Consider the following 17,223-nt stretch of genomic DNA (forward strand, 5'->3'; position numbering starts at 1 on the left):
CAACTCTTTCGTTTTGGTGAATTCCTCCCCTAACCAAGCCACAACACCCCGACAAAGCCCAGGGGTCCGTTTCATCCATCGCCACCCCATCGAACAACGGCCCGGGGCTTGCCCGCACCTCCCGCTGCAAGCCGGGGGTGCTCGCCCGGCGGCGACCGCAGCCGGTCGCCGCCGGGCGAGCACCCCCGGGGAGGGGGGATGCAGCCCCGGGATGCGTGGCAGAGAGCAGATTCAATCTAATTTCAGGGGTGGCATCCCCCCACCCCGCCCCCGGGCATTTCTTTTTTTCCTTGACGCAAGAAGCTGAAGGTTTCTCAAAAAAAAAAAGAAAAAAAGAAAAACCCAAACAACGCCGAGTTTCGTTTCCTCCTGCCTTTCCACGCGTGGGCTGCGGGGCCGGGCCACCCACGGAGCGCATCCCCGGCCACGTCGGGGCCGGAGCCCCGGGGGGCCGCCGCTCCCCGCACCGCCCTCAAAGTTTCTAAGCCGGGCCCGGCGAAGTCGGGTTTTCAGAGGAAAGCCCCGCTGGGAAGCTCCCCAGGAACCCGCGGCTTTGCGGGGCAGCGAGCGGCCGGCCCGGGCTCTGCTCGGCTGCGGGGCCACCGCTCGCCCCAAGCCCCCCGCTTTGCTCCGCCGCGGCTGCGGGGCCACCCCTCGCCCGCTCCGTCCTGGCCCCCGACCCTGCCCCAAATCCCCCCCCAATCCAAGGTCATTAACGCGGGAGGGCGGCGGGGGCGGGATGCTGCGGGGGAGAAAATCTGGGAAAGGACCAACCTTCCGCCGCCGGTTCTCCTCCTCCTCCTCCTCCTCCTCCTCCTCCTCCTCCTCCCGCAGCGGCGGGCGCGCCCGGAGCCCGCCCGTCCCTGCGCCGGCGGCGGGGCTGCGGTCCCCGGCTGCGGGGTGCTGCTGCGGCCGCCGCTCGCTTCGGCAGAAGGAAGACGAGATGCCGTTCGTTTACATGTTTTATTGTTGTAAACATTAAAATTGTCTTTCTCAAAGAAAGAGTTATCGGGGGGGGGGGGGGGGGGGGGGAGAGAAAAAAATTCAGCGTTTCTAACTGTCATACACCATAGAAAAAAAGGCAGCGACTTCTCTCGTGTGCCGGACTGGAAGTATACAAAGGAAAATACTACAGAATATGGCAATATTAAAAATATTACTCGAACATAAAGTAATATATTAACCGACAATTTTAGACATTAAAAAAACGGAACAAAACAAACCAAAAATTCAAAGTGCTCAGTAATTTCCAGGGAGTTATGTATATTATAAGCACTCTGGAAACAGTCAAAAGCTGCTGCATGCAAGATTCGTTTAGCTTTAGACAACAAAATAATCAAGATATAAACTTCTTTTTTAATCAACATCAACAGTACGTACAACACTTACAAACAAGGAATGTCGGACGGTGTTTACAAACACTATGTGTCCCTTTGGGGAGGATCCCGGGGTTTGTCATACTTGTGCCCACCTATTTTACAATTGAGAAAATGTTTGAAGCTTAGATAACTACCAGTCTTTATAAAAGCTAACAGACTACATAGTGTCTGAAATACTATTTATAGAATATAGACATTACTGAAATAGCAAGTGCCTATAACATTGTCACCCTAGAATCGTCATGCTTTCCTGGTACGGAGAGATTTATTTTTCTTTCTCTTTATTCTCCCCCCCCCCCCTTTTTTTTTTTTGCAAACACGTTTAGCTTTTCATTTTAATTTTTTTTTTAGAATTGTTTTCCATATTTCCTCATATATAGGCACAGAATAATTTTTAAAAAGCCAAACTGCATCTGATAAATTTACAAGCCTTCGCCTTCTTTACTGACATGCCACCCACGCAACATTTAGGTTTTGTATATATTACAGCTTTCTTTTACAGCAGAAAACTTTAGTCTTTAGGAGGGTGAGACTTGCGGGTCACCTTAACGCTCTGCTTGTCACCGTATGAGTCTTAGCTGCGCACCCGGCGTCGCCAGATATGTTCATCTTTTTAATCAGAAGTCCTTAATAATAAACTCATTTATAAGCTGATAATAAAAAGTTTATACCATGGTATTTGTGTAGTCCATGATCTGCATCCGTGATGCCCCGGAGCCAAAATGCCCACGGACGTTCTGCCGGCAGGCGGTTAGCAAGACGGGTTGGGATGGGAGCTGGCCCCGGGGGTGCCGCTTCGGGCCCAGGCGAATTCCCCTTCCGACAGGTGAACTTTCTCTTCAGTTCAGTGGAAGTGCACGGGAAGAGTCTTAAAAAGGTAAAGTGTCCAGAAAAAGTTTGTCGATTATTGCTGGCGGTGGCACCAAGTCTTCCAGTTTCAGGTAGAAAATGCGCTGCAGGCCCTGCGTGCAAAGCGTGCGGAGTTCGGGGAGCTTCCCCAAGAGTTTGGACAAGTAGTTGGGGCGATTCAGCCCCCCGTTATTAAAAGTCACATGGTCTTTGAGACAATTTACAATCTTGTTTTGGAGTTCTTCCACCCTCTTGGGTTCCTTCAGCCCGTGCCTCTCTGCAAAGGAGAAGGGTGCGGGACGTTACGGGTCTGGCAGGGAGAGGAAGGCGGGCGGGAGGGAAGAGGAGCTGCCCGGCGGGGCCGGGCGGAGAGGGGACACCGACCTGTGACCATAGCCAGGGCAGCGATGCAGGAGAAGGCAGAGATATCGATGTTCATGTTTTGCAAGTTGGAGGAAAATTCCACGATGGAATCGATCCACTCCCCAAAGCCGCGGACGCACTGCAACCGGTGCAGGACTACCCCGTTGCAGAAGATAAGCTTGCCCTCCACTGGATTTGACCTGGAAGGAATGTGACAACTCCAAAATGAACAGATGAATGAATGAGGAAGGAAGAAAAGAAAGAGAAGGAGAAAAAGAGAAAGAGGCAAGAAGGGGAGCGAGAAAGAAGGGGAGCGAGAAAGAAGGGGAGCGAGAAAGAAGGGGAGCGAGAAAGAAAAATAAAATAAGACAGTGAAAGAGGAAAAAGAGAAAAGGAAAGGAAGATTTAAAAAAAAAAAAAGGAGAGGATGGGGGGAGAAAAAGCTAGACAACTAATTACTTGAGGAGCAATAAATGAAGGATTTAAGAGGCACCTAATTACCGAGGAGTTAATAAAGCGCAGCTCAGTGGACCCTGAAAGGCTCCGGTTCCACAGCGGCCCCGAAGCTCCCCTCGGGTCCCGGCCACGTACCTGTAGGCCAGCCGCAGCACGAAGAGCTCCAGGAAGGCGGACTCAAAGAGCAGGTCCTGGTCCGTCTTCGGCAGGTCAGTGAAGCCAGGGATTTTTTCTGCCCATCCTCGGATGATCTCCATGGAGCCGGTCAGGAGATCGTAGAACTGCTGGATGTGCTGGGTGTCGTCTCCGCTCATCTGGTAGTCGGGGTTAGCCTGGAACTGGAAATTCATTTTAAGAAGCACTTAATGAGGGTCTCTAAAGTATATAACCCGTGAAATTGCTAGCCCCGTTTCTAGCCGGGGAGCCGGGCTTTGATACCAATTAAACCCCGCTCTGGCCAGGAGGGAGATGAGGCGGGCCGGGGCGATGAACTGACTGCGGAGCGGCGCTCCCGGCCGCCGCCCCCCTGCGCGGAGGGCGGCTTCTGCGCCGGCCGGCCCCGGGGCATAGCCCCCGGGCAGAGCCCCGGCCCCGGCCCCGCTGCGGGCCCGGCGGGGCGCGGGGGGGGCGGGGGGCGCCGGGGGGCGGCGGGCGCAGGTAGGTGCCTACGCGAGCTCGGTCCAGCTTACCCTGGAATAGTCCAGGCTGGTCATAGCCGGGTTGGAGTCGACATGGGCTCTCACCAGCGCACTGATCAGACTCACCGGGGGAGAGGGGGGAGAGGGCTCCTGGGGGCTCTTCGGTTTGGATGGCAAGCGACCCCTCCGGCCTTTGAGGCTGTCTGTGCGCACCACTGCGGGAGAGACGGAGCTCAGCCGCCGCGCCGGGGCCGGGCCGGGCCAGGCGCGGCTCAGCTAGGCACGGCTCAGCTAGGCGCGGCTCGGCGGGAGGCGCCGGCCCCCCGGACTCACCCTCCTTGACCATGCCGACGGCCAGGCACTTCTGGAAGCGGCAGTACTGGCAGCGGTTGCGGCGGCGCTTGTCCACCGGGCAGTTCTTGTTGGCCAGGCAGACGTACTTGGCGTTCTTCTGCACCGTGCGCTGCGGGACGGGACGGCGCATCAGCGGCGGTCCTGGGGCCCGGCCCGCTCCCCGCCTCCCGGCCCTTCCCTTTCTCCCCTTTTCCCTTTTTCTTTGCTTTTTTTTTTTTTTTTTTTTTCCAGGGCATTTAACAGGAGAAAATTGATAGCGTTAACATTTGAGCTAACCCCGCAGCTCCGAGATGTGTTTTATATGCCAAGAGGAGGGAAGGAGACGCTGGGTAAATACAAATCCGTGGGCATTCATATTATTTACATTCCTTGGAGACCTCCTCTATTTAAAATGATAAGATTATTCAATCAGGATGGTGAAATAAAGAGATCACTTAATTTTACCAGAGGGAATTCTGTTCCACTTGGTTAGCTCAGACACGGTTCTCTGTCCTAACCAATTTCCATCTGAAGGGGAAAGCGGCTCCTCGCCCCGCCGGGTCCCCCCGCCGCCCTGCCCGCCGCCCGCTCACCTTGAAGAAGCCCTTGCAGCCCTCGCAGGTGCGGACGCCGTAGTGCTGGCAGGCAGCGTTGTCCCCGCAGACGGCGCAGAGCCCCTCGTTGGAGGGGGACCCCCGGGAGGGCGGCGAGGGCACCTGGCTGTCCAGCAGCTGGGGAGCGTGGCCCAGCTGCAGCCCGGGGAAGGCCATGGAGGGCTGCTTGCGGATGGGGTTGGGGACGGCGAAGGCCTGGCCGTCCACGGTGTGGTGGGCCCCGGCCGGCTCGGGGTTCATGGGGACGTGGAGGGGCCCGTCGAAGCGCATCTGGCAGCTGGAGACGGGGGTGCCGGGGGGCGACTGCTTGAAGGAGAAGAGGGAGAGGCGGGAGACGGGCGTTTTGCGCTGCTCGATCATGTGCGTGGTGGCCACGTAGTTGGGGTGGAAGTTGTGCAGGGAGCCGGGGTCGTCCCACATGGGGCCGTGCTGCACCTGGAAGCCGGGCGTGGAGGGGGTCGGGGGCGACGAGGGCTTGTAGTACACGGAGCCTGAGTGGGACATCATCTCCTCGGACTGGGGGGGGAGGTGGCCGTGCTGCTGGTAGCCGTGCATCTGAATGTCTTCCACCTTAATGGAGGACTGCTGTCCGGAGAGGGGCATTTGGTACAAGCAAGGTGGCTTCACGTCGTAGCTTGTGTTGTAGTTGTCCATAAAGGTACTGAAGCTGGGGAGAGAAGTGGTGGCAGTGATTTCAGTGTTGGTGAGGTCCATGCTAAACTTGACAAACTCCGGAGTTAAGAAATCGGAGCTGTATTCTCCCGAAGAGTGGTAACTGTAGCTCTGGGAGGCCGGGCTGGCTCCTTGCGGCGAGGACCCATACTGAGCCTGAACACAGGGCATGGCTGGAAACGAAACAGGGTCATGTAGACTCGGCCGCGCAACCGCGCTCCCTCCGCGCCGCTCCGCGCCGCTCCGCCGGCCGCCGCGCAGGGGAGGAGCGGGAGGGAGGCGAGCGGCGGGTCCCGGCGGCCGCCCCCCCCCGCCCCGGTGCCGCGGAGCCGCAGGAGGGGAGCGCACAAACCTTCGGGCGAGTTAGCGGCGTTTTCGGGGGAGCTGAAGGCGGACAGCGTCGGAGGTCAGCGGGGAGCGAAGTTTCCGCGGGTTCAGCAGCGGGAGGAGGGCTCCAGCCTGCCCAGCGCGCCGGCTGAAAGACAGACACACGGACCCGCTCCGCAGGCTGCCCGCCGCCGCCACCGGCCGCGGGGCGAGCACCGGCCCCTGCCCGCGGCGCGGCCCGGCGCCCCCGCGGTGCGGAGCGGAGCGGTGCGGAGCGGAGCAGGGCCCGCTCGCCCCGGAGCCCCCCGGGAGCTGCGCTCGCTCTGCGGCTGGTTTTTTTTTTTTTTCCTTTTCCTCTCTTTTTTTAATCGGGAAGAAAACTTGGGGCGGGCCGGCACCGGCGCCCGGGGAGCCGGGCGCGTTTGCCCGCGGGTCGCGGCCGGGAGAAGCCGCTCCCTTCGCTTCTCCGTCCCGGCCGGCGGAGCGGCGAGCGCCGGGGAAGCGCGGGTGTCCCCGCCGCGGGGGCCTCCGCTCCCCGCGGCACCGGGAGCCGGGCGCGGTGACAGCCGCAGCCCCGCACGCGGCGGGTGACAGCCGCAGCCCCGCACGCGGCGGGTGACAGCCGCCCACGGGACCCCCGCGGCGCCTCCCGGTCCCCCCGCGCTGGAGAAGCGCCGGGCGCTGCGGGGCACCCCGCTCCCACGGGCGCTCGGCGCCACCGCCCCCCGCCCCCCCTCCCCCCGGCACCCCCGCACCCCACGCGCGTGGGCACCCACCGGAGAGCGGAGACCCGTGCATGCATCCAAGTGCCGGGACACGGCACGGCGGGACACGACAGGTCGCGACAGGACACGAGACGTGGCGGCGGGACGCGGCGCGGCGGGGCTGCGGCGGGGAGAGCGGCGGCGGCGGGCGAGCGCAGGCGGCCGGAGTGCCCCTGCCCGCAATGTGCCTTTGTTTATGTGGGCTCCCTCTGCCACAGCCAACGTGCGCCTCGAGCCCCCGCGCGTCACCGCGCGTCAGCGCCGCCCGCCCAATCAGCGGCGAGAGGGGCCGGCCCTCCCCCGCCCCCTTGGCCGAGCTCTCCCTTTGGTAAATTTCCGACGGTGACATCACGGCGCGGGACACGCCCACGCCCCCCAGCCCCTCCAGCGCGAGGGGGCGTGGCCTCATTTGCATAGAGGGCGGTGGCGTCACCGGGGGAAAAAGTGAGAACGGGGCGTGGCGGCGCGTGTCTCCCACCCCCCCACCACACACACACAGACACACACAGACACAGACACACACACACACACACACACACACACACACACTCTCACTCTTGCGTCACCATTGACGCAACCAGCCGGCGCGCCAAAAATAGCGCGCGCCCCGACGGGAGCTCCCGGGCCCTCGGGGGCGCGGCTCCGCGGGTCTGGGGGCTCCCCGCCGCCCCCCCACCTCGCGGGTTTTGGGTGGGGGGAAGCCCCGTCTTCTGGGAAGCCGACGGGAGCCCAGAGCCGCGCATCCACGCCGCGCCGCCCTGCGTTCATCGCCTCCGGTTCTCCCGAGCCGCGCGAACGCGCTCGTTTCCATCTCCCACGCAACATCGAAGCGGGTTTTATTCTATTTATCCCCCCCCCCAGCGCTGCGCGCGCGCAGCCCCTCCGGCTTGCATCACTAATAGCACAAGTTCGGGTCAGGGTGGGCTGGGGAAAGCGGTGGGGGGCAGGGTGCAAAGCAGAAATGGTTTGGTGTAATTAAGCGCACTGCACTTGTTAAAAACCTATCAGGAATCTTAACTTTGGAGGTCCGGCCGGCATGGGCCGCGATGGCGCGCGGGGCTTCGGCGGGGTTCTGGACCTTCCGAAGAGGCCGTGGAGGGAGGGGAGCACTCCGCCTCTCCATGGTGGGCTCCGGGAGGCGGCTCCGGACGGCGACCCCGGGCCCCTCTGCTGCGGCCTGGCCTGCGAAAAGAAAGGCCGAGGTCAGGTAACGGCACGGCCTCCCTTCCCGCGGCCAGGTCCGGCGGCAGCGGCTCTCACGCGCGAGGCCTGGCACCTCTGCTCCCGGGTGCTTTTCCTCCGAGGGTCAGCAGGCCGGAGCGCGCAGGGTCATGAAGGCTGGGACGGGATCCTGCACCTGGGACTCTGAGGACCGTTCTGTGCAGCGCGACGGAATAAAAGCCGAGGCACCCAGCGCCGTGCCACCTGAACCGAAAAAGCCAACATTCTCGACACAAAATCCTTGTCTTACATAAAAAGCCCATGAAGCACTTAAATACGAATGGTTTATGTGAGGCTGCCATCATTCCTTCCTCATACGCTCCTCTTGCTGTCAGTCACTCATCGCTCTCACGTTGAAAACGCTTTTCCCTTTAAGCTTACGCTCTGTAAAAACCCAAACACCCAAGACAAACTGCCTCCCACCGTCTGGCTCGCTCGCATGCAGAAAGATCATTTCCACGTCGTGGTTATATTCCCTTGCTACTACAGAGTTACTACTGAGATTTGTCCAAGGGGAGACGAGATGATAAAATCAGCGGAGGAACCGTAGCAGGCCGTAAGATGCCTCTGATCTGCCAGGACCGTTGCAAACACCTTCTTGCTGGACGGCCAGCGGAGGATGCGCTGCTTTGGCTTCGGCCGACGGCGCGCACCCGACGGGCGCAGGAGCAGCTCGGCCGCCCCGCGTCCCCTCGGCGCCCGGGCCCCCCGCCGCCGAGCTGCCGCGCCAGGGCCGGCGTCGGGCACGGCACAACGGGGCGGCCGGGCTGCAGTTCCAACAGCACGGGAGAAACTTGCTGCGAAGGCCCTTATAGGGATAAGTAATACATCTAATTACCATACCCTTAGAATAGATGTAATATAAATTTCATTACTCACTTAAAAGTTCTAAAGTTAACAGCATAAACTTGAAGTTGAGTAATTAAGTAATCCTTATATAGACACTTATTAAAGTATTTATACATATTATCTTAAATCTACATCTATCATTTTGCCAATTAAAATTAGGACTTTAATTGCAATTAAGTAATTTAATTGCCAATTGAACAGCAAAATTGCTAAGTGACTAATTTTAATGCCTATTTTAATTACCAATCATGACTGGGGAGGGAGCTAATCAAGCAGTATCAGAGTAATGATGTGAAAAAAAAGGGAGAACAAACATTCAAGACTACATGCTTTTAAAAAAGAACTCTAAATTAAATAAATGCAAACACAATTTTATACATGTGGGGAAATGCTGTATTTTGGTATCTAAATAGGCGAGCACAAAGAACACATTTAATTAGAAAGAGCCGCCGCTCTGCCCCGGAGTACTGGCGAGGAAGAGCCCCTCGCCCCTCGTCTCCGCATCGCTCTGCCTGAGAGGCGGCCCCGAGGCTCGGCGCGGCTGGGCGTTGTGCACGGCCGCTCACTCGCAGGCTGCGCTCCCTGCGAAAAGCAGCGCTTAAAACCCCAAAAGCCGGTAAATTTAAGGAGACAGCAGAGCCCTCCAACGCCAGACGCAAGGCAACGGGGCGGCACTGATGGGCCAGAGGCCAGCGGTCCGGAGAGCTCCGCGCCGAAAAGGCCTCGGCGGCGGCGGCTGCAGCCCCCCGAGCCGCGTGGGACCCTCGCCTTCCCTGCGGCGGGTGGGACACGCGTGTGCTCGCACGGTGCCGTCGCTGGTCCCGCGCCCTCCCATCGGGGGATAAATGACGCAAAGGTGAGTCACAAACATTGTTGACCCTGAACGGCCCGTACAGGAGGACCGTCCCCAAGCATACTCCAAAAAGTAAAAATCCGCCTTCCTGAAGGCTCCACCCAGCCTTAACAAGGTTTTCCAGCTCATGAGAACGGCTCCCAGAGGAGGCTGCCCTGCGGCCGGCCCCCGGCCGTGCTTGGGGAGCCAGCTGCACCCAGCCTGCTGCAGGTACCCTCCTTCCCAACAAAAGCGCAAAAATTCGTGTCATTCCCATCTGTGAGCGCAGCAAATTCCCAGGGTCTAAAGGAAAGTTACGGTGTTCGTTTAAGATTAAGAAGTGCAGGAACTGATTTGTGGCAGCGGTAGTTTACATCTGTTAGTAGAGGGACCGTAACCGGAGCAGGTCCCCGTGACTGAGTTTGCATTGCTGCAGCCACGAGGGCAGCAGCCGCCCAGGCAGGCAGGGCTGCAGCACCCGGGGTGCGCGGCTGTCCCGGTCCCGGCTGCGACAGAGTTAATTTTCTTCTTAGTAGCTGGTAGAGTGCTGTGGTTTGGATTTAGGATGAGAATAATGTCGATAACACACTGATGTTTCAGTTGTTGCCAAGGAGTGTTTATACCGGTCAAGGGCTCTTCAGCTTCCCCTGCTCTGCCTGGTGCACAAGAAGCTGGGAGGGGGCACAGCCAGGGCACAGCTGGCCCACGCTGGCCAAAGGGCTGTTCCATACCCTATGGCGTCATGCCCAGTATATGAACTGGGGGAGCTGGCCGGGGGGCAGCGATGGCCGCTCGGGGACGGGCTGGGCATCGCTCAGCGGGTGGTGAGCAACTGCATTGTGCGTCACTTGTTTTGTACAGTCTTTTCTCATTATTACTATTATTATTTTCTCTTCCTCTGCTGTCCTACTAAACTGTCGTTATCTCAAGCCACAGGTTTTACTTTTTTTTTCCGGTTCCCTCCCCCATCCCACCCCTCCGGGGGCGGGAGGGCGAGCGAGCGGCCCGGTGGTGCTGTTTCCGACGGGGGCTAAACCACGACAACAGGCGCTGCTGCAGCCAGCGCCGAGGGCAGCAGCCAGCGTGGCCGGACACGGCCAGCGGTGCGGCCAGCACCCGCGGTGACTGCAGCACATCATGAGCTCCGTGCAACACCTACCTCCGGCGTTTTATTAATGCATAAAGTCTGAACTATGGTATGTACTTGGCAGGCTTGGGCGTCACGGTATTGCAGGAACTCGCTGTGCACAAAGCGACCGTTTGTTTGGTACATGGGCAACCCCAGCTTCGGCTCCTCGGTCAGAGGAGCGTCCCGCGGCAGCCTCAGGGGTTTGTTCCTTCCCTTCTGCAGGCCAGCGAGCCTCGGCTGGCGTCCGTGCACGACTGGGACCCCGTTTGCGTGGTCCGTACGAAGAGGGTGCTGCACCGGCAATGCAACTTCTGCGCCTGGCCCTCCCCTGTGCGAACACACCTTCAGCACTCGAGTCACCCACCTGCGCCCCGTCTGCCCCGGGCGAGGGCTTCAGGACGATGTTTCGGGAGAGGGAAGCTTGGTTTCCTCTTCAACAGAGCAGAAGTTGAGGACTTACAAAAAGGCACTCGACTGAAGGCACGATGTGTACAAGCGGCTGCTACTACTTGTATCAGGAACCCCCGCCACAGCCCAGACCCCGTCACCCTGCCCGGGGACGAGGCTGTGGAGAAGGCGGCACCGGGCCCCCAGAGCACGCACAGCCCGCTCCCGCTTCGTGACCACCGCCGCTGCAGAGGGGTGTTCACACTGATACGCACCGGTGTTATCACCCAGAGATCCAAAACGAGTAGCATCCCTTCAGTGAATACCTTCCAGAGGGAAAGAGGGCCAAGCATCTTTTTGTCCGATTTCGCTTTCACACTTCTTTCGTGAGGTGCGAAGTCCCCAGACGCAAGGCCAAGCGGAGAAGGAGGCAGGCTGCATGGTAGGCAGAAGCCTTGCGCTGGCGTCCGCCCGCTGCGGCCGCGCCTGGCCCCGGCGCCGCCAGAGATGGGCCGAAGGTCAGCATCGTGGCTGCAGCGGCCGCGCTGACCGCCCTGCCAGGACGCGCTGGCAGCTCCGGCCCCAGACCAGAGCAGGAGCGCAGGCCAGCGAGGAGCGGTGACAGCGGCAGAGCCCCGACGTGGCAGCACCGGAGCCGTCGGAGCGCAGCGGGGCTCATTTCCAGGCTCGGACGCAAACGCAGCGGCTCACGAGCACTCCATGATCCCCCTTGTATCGTCTTAAAATTTCCAAGGAGCATCATCCCCCTTTCTTTCCTGCTCTCAGTCCACTCCTGAAACTCAGTCGTGCTGGCGGTATCAGAGGACACAAGGTATTTATTACGGTAATGTTTATTTCCACTTATATTCTGATTAGCATGCGATTATTCTATGGAAGACTGTAAAGCTGTATTTCCCTTTATTATTACCGGCAGGCAAGCACGACGGGCCGCACGTCACCGTCTGCCCGCTCTGCCGAGGCCCCGCAAGGCACGCTGGCGTCTGCAGCGTTTGGACCTGCCTGGCCTCGGCCGGGCCCGGGCCGCACCCGCGGCGCCACCCCTCCGCCGCCCGGCTGCGGGCAGCGGGCAGCGGGCAGCGGGCAGCGGGCAGCGGGGAGCGGGCAGCGGGCAGCGGGCAGCGGGCAGCGGGGAGCGGGCAGCGGCGGGCGCCGCGCCTCCTCCCGCGCCTCCGGGGCCGCGCGCGCTCCATCGCCTTCGAGGCGAGGGGCCCGGCGGCACGTGCTGCCCGCCGCACGCCCCCTGCCCACCCGCGCCTGAGCCGCCCTGGGCAACCCCGGCCCGCCCCGGCCATCCGGCTGCGCGGGGCCGCGCCCGCCGCCCCCCAACCCGCCCCGGGGCCGCCCGCCGCCGCCCAGGCCCGCTCCGCCCCGCCGCTACCTGCCTGCGCCGCCGCTGCGAGCGGAGCGGGGCGGCCGGCAGCCCGCAGCCCCGGGAGCCGCAGCCCGGGGGCCGGGGGCCGCCGCCGCCGCCGCGCCCCCTCGCAGCTGCCGCCGCCGCCGCACGCGTCATCGCCCGTCATCGCCGCGGCCCCGTGACGGCAGCGCCGGCGGGAGCGGCCCGGCCCCGCGGGCGGCGGGGCGGGGGCGGCCCCGGCAGCGCTGCGAGGGGCTTCCCCCCCCCATCGCCCCCCGCCCGGCCCCGGGGCTCGGGCTGGGGCTCCGGGGGCTCCGGGGGCTCCGGGGCCGGCCGGTTTCGGGGTTCTCCCCGCGGCCCCCGCCGCCGTCGCTGCGCCGACCCCGGCCCCCGCCAGCCCGGCGCACCGCGGCCCCGGGGGCGGAGGGGGCCCGGCCCGGGGCGCAGCCCCTCGCCCCCGCCGTCAGGAGGGCGTCGCGGGGAGATGTCAGCCCGGCGTCCTCGGGATGGCACCCGCTCCAGAAAACCGACTATTTTAAGTACCTCGCAAAGTTTTCTTACATAAAACACACATCTATATACTTAAACACCCCCCCCACGCATGCATACTACAGCGCGTACGTAGATCGGATTTTTCACTTGGCACTGTTTTCCTAAAAGGTTTGAAAATGCCAAAAGTAGTAACTATGCTGCAGAGACTATTATAGCTTCTCGTTTGCTATTCATTCCTGAAGTTCTGTTACCCGACAAGGATGCCAGCCAGGTTGGGATAACGGCAAAACAACCCCAAGCTTGTCCCAGGAACGGCACCGGCCCCCTTGCGAGCGCGGGGAAGGCGATGGGGAAGAGGCGGCAGCCGCCCACCACCGCCTCGTCAGCGGGTCAGGGAATGACGGCAGGAAAGCAAAGCTGCACCGCTCCAGCTCCTCAAGTCACTTTGCTTCCAGTAGAATATATGAATGTAATTACACTTTTTTCCCCCAGAACCGATGTATGCAGGCCATGGAGCTGCAGGCGGATCCGATGCTCCCAGGTAAGCGGCTGGCCGGGGGCTCGGGTACCTGCCGGGCCAGGCGCATTTGGCCACCGACGCCAGGAGCGCGCAGCCCTCGAACAAGCTGGCCATCGGAGCGGGAAGGGCTGGCTCCCCGCGGGGAACGCGACCAGGCTGCTCCCGGGGGCGGCCTGGAGTACAAGCAAGCCATCCATATTTCAAAGCCCAAGATTTTCAAGTCCTCTCACTGTTCGCTGCCTTGTTTTGCGTTTTCCTCCCGAGGCCGTGGCCAGGAGCTCTCGCTGGTGGATGGTAACAGGAGCAGCAGACATCTGACTCCAATTGCCAGGGCCGGCTAGCGAGCATCTAAAGGGGGCCTTTTCCCCCTGCCCCGTGCGTTTCCGTGGCCGAGGAGCCCCCGTTAGCAACGCATGAGAAATCAGGGTGGCAAAGGCGACGCGGAGCGTCCCGGAGGCCGGTGCCTGGATGCGGCAACGGTGGAGGCGGCCGGGGTCCACGCTAGCCATCGCCTGGCTTGTTTGGGAATTGTCTCAGGGACGGGTTCCAGGCTGCTCTGCCAGCACGGGAAACCCCCAAAAAATGTCACTTGAATGATGTATTTATGCCACAAGCACTCTAAAATAGCATAATTACACATTGTTTTCCCCGTATTTTGGTAATTAGCTGACAAAACACACAGGAATCTGGTTTAATTAACTACTCCCTTTAAGTGAAATCCTTTTTGTTGTTTTAAGTGAAATCCTCTCTTGTTTTGGGAGGGATTTTCTCAACATATCTGGGATCCTTCCCCCTCACACAGCCCTCCGAAATACATTCCCTGGAAGACACCGCCATGTTCAACTGCGGGAAAACAAAAAACCACAGAATTTGGCAAGAGCGGCAGGTTTGCAGCGCAGCCCTCCCCAGCAGCCGGCCGCGCCGGGAGGTGCTGCTGGCCCCGTCCCCAGAGGGACAACGCCGTCCCGGGGTCCTTGTGCGCGCTGGGGCCGGCAGCGAGCTCCGACAGTGCCTCCGGGTCTGCCCGGGGCCGGCGCGGCCCACAGCTGGAGCCAGGAAAGGCGCTTGACACAAACCCGAGTATTTTTCCTCCAAGACTATTACTGCAGCCTCCTAACAACAGCATGAGGTTGCTCCGGACTCGGTATCGGGAGCCCCATCCGCGGGTGCCAGAACCGCCTGTGCGAGAGAGGGTGTTTCTCAGGTCACCACGGCATCCTTATCTTCCATCCTGCGTTGCGGTTGCTTGCATAAAGCCTCGCAGATGTGAAACATAATGCCGGAGGAATGTCTGGTTTGACCGAGTTACCGGGAGTCTATTTCTGTAATCCCCAACTAGCAACAGTTTGCCAAAGTCCTCTCAAACAGTTTACTGTGGGACGGACTGGCTGCCAAAGGCAGGGGGGGTTTGGCCCGCTGAATTCACCGCCGCGGAGGATGGCCGCGAGCCCTCGCTCACTGAAGCAGTTGCGTGCAAAGCCATCGTGGTTTCCAAGCGGTGGATGTGCGGCCTGCCTTGGCGGGGGAGGTAGGCAGCGGTGCCGACGGCCTCGCCGGCACTGCCGCGGTGCTTGAGGCCCAATCCTGCCCCGTCACTTAAGTCTTAAGAAAATAATTTTCCATTGAGGCTGTAAGCCTCGAGGCCTCCCGAAACAGAGATATTTTGAGTATTTTACACAATGTCTTTGAAAACTGTTATGCTTATGACTAGCGAGTGGGAGTTCCGTGCGTGCAGCTCTCGCGGAGCCGCGGCGGAGCGCGCCAGCCCCGCCGGTGCCAGCCTCCTCCTCCGCCCCAGCGCAGCCTGGGTTGAAACGGCGGCAGAAGCAGAACCCCCAGCAGAGGCCGGCCGGGGCTGCCGGGGCTGGCGCGTGGCCCTGCCCGGGGCACCCCGCCTTGCACGGCGCCCGCCCTCCGCCGGCTCCCCCTCAGCCGGGACGTGTCCCCAGGCGAGGGCCTTTCCCCGGGGATGCCCGGTTTCCATCTCCCGGTTTCCTCAGACACCCCAGTGAAGGCGTGGTTTGCACAACACCCGCTTAATTTCTAGAGGTGACCGAGCTGCGTGTTGCAATCACTGCTCCGAACTAAACCCGTTATAAAATACAGCCTATTTTTGGCAAGAGGGCCATTCAGACTTCTTTTCACGGCTGAAGGTATAGAATCATAGAATCACAGAATCGTCAAGGCTGGAAAAGACCCATAAGATCATCAAGTCCAACCGTCAACCTATCACTGCCAAGTCCATCTATACCATGTCTTCAAGCACCACATCTATCCGTTCTTTAAATACCTCCAGGGATGGAGACTCAACCACTGCCCTGGGCAGCCTGTTCCAATGCTTGACCACCCTCTCGGTGAAGAAGTTTCTCCTAATATCCAACCTAACCCTGCCCTGGCGCAGCTTGAGGCCGTTCCCTCTCATCCCAGCGCTTGTTCCTGGGGAGAAGAGACCGACCCTCCCGGCTCCAGCCTCCTTTCAGGCAGTTGCAGAGAGCGATGAGGGCTCCCCTCAGCCTCCTCTTCTCCAGGCTGAGCCCTCCCAGCTCCCCCAGCCGCTCCTCCCCAGCCTTGGGCTCCAGCCCCTGCCCCAGCCTCGCTGCCCTGCTCTGGCCACGCTCCAGCCCCTCCATGGCCGCCTTGGGGTGAGGGGCCCAGCGCTGAGCACAGCATTCGAGGGGCGGCCTCACCAGTGCCCAGGACAGGGGGACGATCCCTGCCCTGGTCCTGCTGGCCACACTGTTCCTGATACAGGCCAGGATGCCATTGGCCCTCTTGGCCACCTGGGCACACTGCTGGCTCATGTTCAGCGGCTGTCAACCAGCACCCCCAGGTTCTTTCCCTCTGGGCAGCTCCCAGCCGCTCCTCCCCACGCCTGCAGCGCTGCCTGGGGTTGTTGTGCCCCAAGTGCAGGACCTGGCCCTGAGCCTTGTTGAATCTCATGCAGTTGGCCCCGGCCCATCGACCCAGCCTGTACCGACAATAAGGGCCGGAGCGCAACGGCCACTGCGGCAGGGCCCGTGTGCGCTGCACGGCTGGCACCGGCAGCGGGGTAACCAGCATCCCGCGTTTGTCTCCTGTGACAATGACACCGCTGGCTCCGTGACGGGCGTCCAGCAGTTAGCAAATGCCGGAATACGAGTTCAGAAACAAAATCTCACGAGATTTCTGGTTATCTCCCGGGTAAAAGGCTCATACCGTACTGCAGGCTTCAGAAAATAGTGGTAAAATTAAGAAAAACCCCCTCGTGATAGTTACGAATTTGCAAAACTCTTCATGTATGTGACGGTTGCTGTCATTAGAGGTAAATGGCAGGGAGAATAAACCCATTAATGCAGGATGTTAATTGAAAACAGGACTTGTGTAGAGAATGGAGTTTGTAATTACAAGAACAGTTATTAAAATATCATTTTGCTTCTTAAAATGCCTGACTTTAATACAGAGTATGAAGGAGTTATGTTTAGAGAAGTTAATTGTTTCCAGTGCTTCAAAAAGGGAATTCTAAGCTGAAAATGATTCACCAAAATTGTTAAGACAGTTTTTTAATTATCAGTTTTAAAACGCAGAATATCAGCTGAACCTTATTTTTACTGTCACTAAGAAATGTGCTTCTCTCCTGTGTAGGTTCTGTCCCTTCTCAGGGCTTGCTTTGGAGCTGTGCCCGGGGCATGCCCGCGGTGGCGGACCACAGCTACAGCCCCTGCCTTGCAGAGGCTCCTGGCTAACGTTTCTGACTTGCCGTTTCGGCCTTCCGGGGGCTCTGGCTGTCCCACCCACGGCAGCACCGACGCTGCTGGCTTGTCATCGTGGTCTCCCACTCCTGGCGCGATTCTCGGGCACGGCGCCGCGCTCCCCTTGCCGCCTCCCCTCCCGGCTGGGCTCCGGCCAGGGCCCCGAGGCGCAGGTGCAGCTCTGCGCCCCCGGCTCGACTCCCTTCACCGCTTTTTGGAGACCCAGGTTGATGGGGACCGGTGCTGCGTCAGGCGGGGGGCACCCACCCGCTCCCCTGGGCTTCGGGTGCTTCGC

The 17,223-nt window shown here is 60.4% G+C and overlaps 1 protein-coding gene across 4 annotated transcripts; it reads right to left on the reverse strand.

The window, feature by feature from the left end:
- Positions 1 to 1,033: 1,033 nt before the first annotated feature.
- NR4A2 (nuclear receptor subfamily 4 group A member 2) lies at positions 1,034 to 6,603 on the reverse strand. Of its 4 annotated transcripts, XM_087731376.1 has the most exons (9): positions 6,408 to 6,602; positions 5,657 to 5,779; positions 5,068 to 5,477; positions 4,612 to 4,935; positions 4,019 to 4,148; positions 3,737 to 3,900; positions 3,183 to 3,385; positions 2,613 to 2,791; positions 1,034 to 2,505 (listed from the first exon to the last, which is right to left on the reverse strand). In XM_087731376.1, the coding sequence occupies exons 3-9, from the start codon at positions 5,473 to 5,475 to the stop codon at positions 2,249 to 2,251; spliced, it is 1,665 nt and encodes a 554-aa protein (XP_087587502.1). In that variant the 5' UTR covers positions 5,476 to 5,477; positions 5,657 to 5,779; positions 6,408 to 6,602; the 3' UTR covers positions 1,034 to 2,248. The 4 variants fall into 4 exon arrangements, with proteins under 4 accessions (XP_087587502.1, XP_087587501.1, XP_087587503.1 ...); XM_087731375.1 differs by having other exon boundaries at positions 3,812 to 3,900; positions 4,612 to 5,477; positions 6,408 to 6,603; XM_087731377.1 differs by having other exon boundaries at positions 4,612 to 5,299.
- Between the last annotated feature and the right edge of the window lie 10,620 nt (positions 6,604 to 17,223).

This window comes from Nipponia nippon, unplaced genomic scaffold (assembly GCF_047370975.1).
Source record: "Nipponia nippon isolate SJK-2023a ecotype South Korea unplaced genomic scaffold, ASM4737097v1 scaffold_5, whole genome shotgun sequence".
NCBI lineage: Eukaryota > Metazoa > Chordata > Aves > Pelecaniformes > Threskiornithidae > Nipponia > Nipponia nippon.

Coding starts and splice junctions, on each gene's coding strand:
- NR4A2 (XM_087731374.1), bottom strand. CDS start 5,475: ATGCCCTGTGTTCAGGCTCAGTATGGGTCCTCGCCGCAAGGAGCCAGC. Junction 3,386..3,736: donor CCAGCCTGGACTATTCCAGG/GTAAGCTGGACC, acceptor ATGAATTTCCAG/TTCCAGGCTAACCCCGACTA. Junction 2,506..2,612: donor TGCCCTGGCTATGGTCACAG/GTCGGTGTCCCC, acceptor TCTCCTTTGCAG/AGAGGCACGGGCTGAAGGAA.